The sequence below is a fragment of the Malus domestica genome, chromosome 16 (genome assembly GCF_042453785.1).
Source record: "Malus domestica chromosome 16, GDT2T_hap1".
NCBI lineage: Eukaryota > Viridiplantae > Streptophyta > Magnoliopsida > Rosales > Rosaceae > Malus > Malus domestica.
The window spans coordinates 25,776,731-25,784,858 of NC_091676.1; the positions used below are offsets into that span (position 1 = coordinate 25,776,731).

The 8,128-nt window shown below is 42.0% G+C and overlaps 1 protein-coding gene across 1 annotated transcript; it reads left to right on the forward strand.

Annotated features, from left to right (window-relative positions):
* Window positions 1–5,845: 5,845 nt before the first annotated feature.
* Window positions 5,846–7,334, forward strand: LOC114822015 (senescence-specific cysteine protease SAG39-like). Its single transcript, XM_070815908.1, has 2 exons — window positions 5,846–6,429; window positions 6,599–7,334. The coding sequence occupies exons 1-2, from the start codon at window positions 5,994–5,996 to the stop codon at window positions 7,036–7,038; spliced, it is 876 nt and encodes a 291-aa protein (XP_070672009.1). The 5' UTR covers window positions 5,846–5,993; the 3' UTR covers window positions 7,039–7,334.
* The last annotated feature ends 794 nt before the right edge of the window (window positions 7,335–8,128 follow it).

Consider the following 8,128-nt stretch of genomic DNA (forward strand, 5'->3'; position numbering starts at 1 on the left):
GCCTCTACCTTTTTCAACGGTTGACCACCTGAGAACGTAAAAGCAAATCAACAAAACCAATTAATAGCTCAAAATTGAAAGGAAAAAGGGGAAAATAAACAGTTACCCTGGGCTTGGGAGACAGAAGCTTTCTTGGGACGGTCGACGAAAAGTTGGTCCAAGACGGTTTCGACCGGAACACCAAAGAACTCCTGGGTATATTTTTCCCACCACTCGCCAAAGGTATCGGTGCTAAGTGTTTACGGAATGGCCGGTCGAAGGCGGAAATTTTGGCATTGCTCTTGAAACTCCCTCTTGGCGATATTGCATTCCTTCTCCGAGGAACCAGTCTCACGTCCACGGCTTAAGACGGTTCGTGAGGAGAGAAGAGGGACCGGGCAGCCTTGAAGGTAACCAAGCTGTTGAGCCAGGAAGTTAGGATGGTATACCTCACAGCCAGCTCGTTTCCCATCACAGCTGAGAGGAAGGTCGTGAGTAAGCACGAATGACCCCCATGACTGACGAAGGTCGGCGTCTTCGTCCGTGCCCCACATTGACGTAGGTAGCTTGATTGAGGAGGAATATTCTCGACGACGGCATATCAAGAACTCGTCGTTTGAAAGGTCATCAAGGGCGAAAAAGTATCTGAATACCTCTTCGGCTTGGTGAAGGGGTGTTGGTCGGAAGGCCAGCTGAGGCCCAAGCGCTTCCGTTGGCGAGAAATCGACGATTGCCGGCCGAAGGGAGGCGAAGTAAACTTGCACCCAGAAGGGACCGTTTTGGTATGGGTCGATCTTGTGAAGGGTATTCTCAGCCAGGCAGTGGAAGAGATGGGCAAGAATGTTAGGACTAAGTGTCAGGACGTGGCCACTAGCCAGGGCCTCGGCTACCGGCATGTTCTCGACCAAGCATTTGTTCGATTTGGTACAACAAATGTACTTGTTGTACCAATAGAAGAGGAAAACTTCATGTTCCCCTTCTCGCAGGGCCTCTTCTCCTCGGCCGGCAAAATGGAGATAGAGGGTGTTGTAGTTGAAGAAGTTCTTGTGGAGTTTCTGAGCGTCTTCTTTCGAGGGGATTTGACCCTCACGGCTCAACGTCTCAAAAGCCCGTCGATCGAAAAGCGTTTTCAGGTCAAGATTCGACGGGTACCCGGAGAAGGCAGCATCGATGGGGATTCCAGTTGCTGAAGTTCCCAAAATGGCGGTGACATCAAGAATGGTGGGGCCGACGGGACCAAGAGGGAGAACCATGGTGTTGGTGGTCGAACACCAGAAGCATAGGGCGGTTAGGAGAAGCTCCTTGTCGAGAACGACATCCATAGACGAGAGAATGATGTCATCGTAGATACCGAGAGCCTTCCATTGCTCGCCGAAGAGCTTTTCCATTCGAACAACCCAGGCTGCCCAGGTTGTAGTGGTCGAAGGCCAGGAGCCTTGAGGTTTCGCCGCATCCCATCTCGACCATTCAAACCCTTGGAGCAAGGGTGATAGGTAATGCTCCTGGAGAAGTTCAGTAATGGCTGACGGTACTGCCGCTTTAAAAAGAGAACCCAAGATTTGGTGAGAAGTACTCATGTCACTTTCAAACCGTATAGTTTTGATCGAGCTTCGATCAAGAATCTTTTGACACTGATCACATTCCTTGGAAAGTTTGGAGATAAAGGAAGCCATTGTGGGAAGGATAAAAAGTACGATGTGAAAGGGGTTTTTCTGGGTTGGAGACTTGAAGATGAAGACTCGGGGAAAAGGAATGTGCTAAAGCAATGGCAGAAATTCAAAAAATTTGAACGCGTAAAGGTACAAATGAGAGGATTTCGGTATTTATAGGACGATGAAGGGAAGGGCAATCGTTCGAAATTCCAAATAAAGGGTAGAATCGATCGAGGAATTCGCTAATCATTATGAACATTCAGAAAATCCAGTTGAGAAGACCGAGGGTTTCTTGTTTTGGGGGACGCACGATTACGTGTGACGGCGAGATTTATGGTGAAAGACGGTTTGGCGTCTGCACGATACTGGATGGTTCGTAGATCGAGGCGGCAGCGTGGTGTTCAGCAACAAGACCATGATGATATGACGGTTCAGGGGGCTACACACTCCAAACGTCACTACGGATTAAACCTATAAAAGAAGGCCACGTAGAATGGTGGTTAGCAGAATCGAGATCGTGGGATCGTGTTCAATAAATGCACCTCGGAAGGGGAGCATTTGAGTTTTGAAGTTTTAACTTCACTTCTTCAAGGCCAAAGCTCAACCAGAGGGTTCAGGTCGAAGGCCTCAGAAGCGAGGGGGCAATGTTTAGGCCCAAAATAATAGTTTGGGCCGAGTAGAGAATCATTCTCGACCCGAAAGGCATTGCGGCATGGATCGTTCAGTACGTAGGCCTCCAAACCTAGGTCGGCTAGGTCAGGACGTAGGATAAGTCGAGTCCTGGTGCAATAAGGAGTCTCGGCATGATTAATAACCCGAGAGCGAATCCGGCTCAATAAAGGACTAGGTTCACAGTCATAATGAAAGTAGGATTGGTCGAGTCAGTGTTTGATTGGGAGAAGAAGTCCTAGTCCGAATGGGGTTTCAACTCGACCTTGGGGGGAGCCGTTGCTATAAATAGAAGAGGCTGTGCATCATTTGAGACCCTCGACAATTCAACACAAAACTGCCCTACGCAAGCTTTCTCAACAACTTTGAGATTTTTTCTTTTCTTTTCTCGCTGACACATCTTTCATTGTCATTAACAGCACTGTGGAAGCAACCGGTGATATCTTAAGTCGGCATAGATAGCTCTGTTATCGTAGAATCAGTCGGTCTCGCAGTATCTTCCGTTGACATGAACAGCACTGCGGCGAGGACGGTTAGTTACCTATCCAAGTCTCGGTCGAGAAGGATTTCTAGATCCTTATTGATTGAGGTCATCTCATTAGCCTCCTCGACGAAGTGAAGTGTTACAGTATATCGAGCTCGGTGCATTGTACGCCGAGTTATTTTATGATTGGATATTCCCAAGTGGGATTTAGAGTTCGCATTCGGACGGCCGAACCACGTTCACCATTAAAACTTATATTTGCTTTGAGTATTTGTGCCCTTACACTTTGGTGTCTATTCGGCGTGAGTTTACTCTGACGAATAACATCACTGTGACTGAATCCGACGACGACGACTCGTGAACTTCGTAAGAATAGTAACCTTGTCTTCAGGTTCGAGAACCCAAGAGGCCGAGACGCGTTCCTTCCTCGGTCGCAATCGAAAGACGCAGGAGTTAGCCGCGCACCCAACGCAACATCAACAAATTTAATCCTCGGCCGAGCTCGGCCGACGAGTTGGCACGCCCGCATTCACCGAAGGACGTAGTTAGCTTATAGATTACTCGGCCTGCGCGCCACGTAGGCTTGGTAGTTTCTAGGGTCAACATTATCACATCAAAAGAACCTAGAAATTTAATGAAGAATTCTCCAAAACCCACAAATTTAAACGTAAAATTCTACAAAATAATGAAAAATTTAATACAATCTAATTATATTAATCACCATATTGAATTAGATCTTCACATCCAATAAGTAACAGAGTTTGAAAACATTATACCCGAAGAAACCCCAAATTTACAGAAATTGGGAGCACGATGGGGCGGCGAGGAGATCAAACAGATGGGGAAGTAAAGATCGAAGAGATCGATCTCACGAAGCCGACATCGAAATCGTCAATCGTGTTGTAGAGCACAGTTTTTTCGTTTTGGATTTCTAGATAAAGATTCAAACCCAAAACTGAGTAATTTATAAAAAAAATTCACTGAATCGATTCGAGAAAGTACAAAAATTATCAGACCTGATCTTCCGCAATCATCCAAGTAGAGAAAAGTTGGACGATCTCTCTCTCTCTCTCTCTCTCTCTCTCTCTCTCTCTCTCTCCACCTAGGACCCTTCCCGTCAACCCTCTCCACCTGCAACCCATTAACCCCTCTGTGAACGATGCCTCTGACCTCTCTTTCTGCGTTCTTCCCTCTATGCAAGCCCATACTCACCAACTCCCTCAATCAACTCTCTCTCTCTCTCTCTCTCTCTCTCTCTCTCTCTCCCTCTCTGCCTTCTATGTCCGTGAATCCCTGTGCATCAATAATCTGAAAACCCAGTTCGATTTTTCATTGCTTGGATGGAGAAAATTGAGGAATGAAAGAACAAATTAGGGTTAGGACTAAAGTTGAGAGAGATGGAGAGTTGGGAGAAAGGGAGACTCTGAAAGAGAGTGAAAGAGAAAGGGTTAGAGAGAGGAGTGTGACAGAGATGAGAGGAAAACACGGGATGGGATTGCCAATCCCTGAAATCACTCTCCCTACCCCCCAAATACCTGAAATCTCTCATTCTCTCACCGTCGCCCTCCCACTTACCCATGCCAGGATCGGCATGGCTTTGTCTGTGCCAAAGACAGAACGAAGTGACGGGGCAGTCTCATGATAAAAAGATGATTCTACCCCCTCCATCTCATCATCCTCACCGTGGGATCTGAAGATGAGATGGGCAGTCTTGTCATTCAACACAACAAAAAATTTCTGAAGCAGAGCAATCCTGGTAAAACCGTAAATATTTTGAAATCTGATCAGAGACAAAATTAACCTCCTAACTTTTAAAAACTACCTTCCAACCCAGCCCCAAATCCCATGGTTTTGTTGTAAATAAAGCAAAATCGAAGGGGGAGGAATTGACCTCAAAAGACAAAATTACCCTCCTAACTTTTAATAACTACCTTCCAACCCATCTCCAAATCACATGGTTTTGTTGTAAATAAAGCAAAATAAAAAAAAATGAAAAGCGCCTGCCCTCCCCCCTACTTTAGAATAGATAATTGTAATCTATGTGAAGCTAAACTAATAAAATTCCAACATAATAAAATTGTGTTATATTAATATTAATTTTTTTATAATTTATTGTAGGAGAAGTAGCATCCATATCGCTAAAATTTCCAACAAGAATTTGCTGCCAACCCAGAGGCCAAGGATAAAAATCGACAGCTGAAGATGTTTTATCTATTTTTCTCTCTTGTGGTTAGAGTTATTTCTCTTCAGTTGGTGTATTTAATTTCCCACTTGATACTCGTGTAATTACACCCCTCATTTTCTCATTTCTAAAACCAGTCATGCTACTACAATGAATGGATTATAATGGAATAGGCTGAAAAAAGGAGTTCATTTGGAATGCAAGCTTTTATGTTTGATTTTACATGGAAGTGTAGAAACGTTATCCATTTTTTACACGTACATATCTGTTTTGTACAACAAGTTACATTTTTGCCTTTGATTATATATCCTTCACCACCAGCCCCTATCTATCTCTAAGTTTCACATGGCTTATTCATGTCGTAACAAAAATAGAAACTTAAACACAAAAAAAAAAATAAATAAATAAAGTTATATTGTAACCCAATGTGGCTTATTTAACTACTTATATTCTGCATTTTTGCATTTTGACATATGGTTCAATATCTTAGTGGATAAGGTGTTGAGTTTTCACTCATGTGTCTCGGGTTCAAAATTCCCCTTCCTAAACAATTGTAACAATTTCAACATTCCCCCTCCCCTTAATAATAAAAATATAAAACTACTTATATTCTAATTAAGCAAAGTTATTTGCGTTATAACATGAGATTTAAAATTTCAGCCTAGTTCTCCAAGTTAATGAATTTTGCAAATAAAACAAAGTTATATATTTGTATTGACTCACATAGACTAAGGTTATATGAACCAGTATATATGCACATAAGGACATGTCTTGCTAGTAATTTATATTGCGACTTAAAACAAAAATAATATAAAAATACATGCAAAACCTCGCAGGTATGCATTTATATATGTCAGGGCATCTTAGGGTACGAAGATTGCAGCTCAACTTTTGGGGCACGGAGATCGCAACGCTATTCTCTTACCTGTATAAACCGTGAAGAGACTGCCATTTCAGTATAGCTTAGTTGCTTGAATTCATTTACTTCATCAAATACTCTAGTTGCTTCCCTTACTAGCTATACACCATGGAGTCCATTAACCAGTACTACTCCAAATGTATCTGTTTGGCTTTGATCTTCATGTTGGGACCCTTGTCTTCTCAAGCCACTTCTCGCGCTCTCCAAGATGCATCAATGTACGGGAAATACGAGCAATGGATGGCTCGTTATGGACGTGTATATACCGACATTAACGAGAGGGAGAAGCGTTTCAACATATTCAAGGAAAATGTGGCATTTATTGAATCTTCCAATAAGGATGCATACAAACTTTACAAATTGAGCGTCAATCAATTTGCAGACCTTACAAATGAAGAATTCAAAGCCTCAAGAAATGGATTCATGGGGCACGAATGTTCAGCAAAGACGACTTGTTTCAAATATGAAAATGTTACTGCACCACCAACTGTAGATTGGAGAAAGAAAGGAGCCGTTACACCCATCAAGGACCAAGGCCAATGTGGTAATCAATTTTATTTGGAGCCTCACCCCGTTTGTGTAGATAATATCGTTTGTTAAAAAAAAAGTACGATTTAATTGCAAGATTAAAATTCAATGTCTATTAATCTAACCCTGGTTTAATTTATCAAGCAAAAACAACACAATATTTAATTTCAATTATATACATGCAGGATGTTGTTGGGCTTTTTCAGCAGTGGCAGCAATGGAAGGGATTACAAAGCTCACAACTGGTAAATTGATATCTTTGTCTGAGCAAGAGCTGGTTGATTGTGACACAAGCGGTGTAGACCAAGGTTGTCAGGGTGGTTTGATGGATGATGCATTTCAGTTCATCAATCAAAACCATGGGCTTAGTACCGAGGCTAATTACCCGTACACTGGAGTTGATGGTACTTGCAACACCAAGAAGGAGGCCAATCGTGCAGCCAAGATAACTGGTCATGAAGATGTGCCTGCAAACCGTGAAGATGCCCTAATGAAGGCCGTTGCTAATCAACCAATTTCTGTTGCCATTGACGCTAGCGGTTCCGACTTTCAATTCTATTCAAGTGGTGTCTTTACAGGAACTTGTGGAACGAGTCTTGATCATGGTGTTACTGCTGTTGGTTAGGGAGTTAGTGATGATGGTACCAAATATTGGTTGGTGAAGAATTCATGGGGCAAAGAATGGGGTGAAGAAGGGTACATAAGAATGCAGAGAGGTATTGAGGCAAAGGAAGGTCTTTGTGGCATTGCTATGGAAGCTTCCTACCCCACTGCATAATTTGAATTACCATAAAAACCAATGCCTGGTATATATCAAGATATGTACATGATCAACTTGTACGTTTGGTACAATATGTTACATGGTTTCTGTATTAAAACTAGCAACTTTTATAATTACCAAATAAAGAAATCATTTTATTTTAGTTGAATTGTCCAGTTACGCGTACATTTACCCTTTGCTTGGAATCATTACGTAACAACTAAATACACACTGATATAATTACGACTTAAGGTTTTGGTTTTCAAATTTTTTTTTTAAATAAGGGGACTAATTGGTAGCTTCACCACGGCAATCCACGCTTCCAAAGGCTGAAAAGACTCACAACAACATTTCAACTTCCCCCTGGTTACGATTGTGCGATTCACCAGCGCCATGTACTTTAACGAAAAGCTCGCGATATTGTTCGCTTTAACGAAAAACCACATTTTTACACTAAAAAATCAATCTTGGTACTATTCACTTTACCCTTTATTTTGTCCTTGTCGTTAAAACTCAAAGTTTTTAAGTCATTTTCATTAGTTTTCCTTTTATTCTAATGGACGCGAGGAACTGTCTTTAATCAAAATGCTCCTTATGGTTTTGTTAAATGTAATTCTGAATTTGAATGTTCAATGTCTATATACATATGTTCAATGTCTATATACATATATGTTCACTGGCTTTGTATTTGTCATATGTGACCTGTTCTCCCACAATGTTGCTGGGAAGAGAGCCATCCGGCTTAACCATGTTTTGCATATCATTATTATTTTTTCGAGAACCACTGATGGCATCAGAAATCAAATCTCGATTGATGAACCATTCAAAATCCAAATCAAGTATTGACAACATAACGATCAGACGCAGACGGCATATTAAAAAACTGATCATTTCGGTAGTTGGGATTTGAATACTGATCATTTCGGCAGTTTACCTTTGATCTTACTGCTTAGGG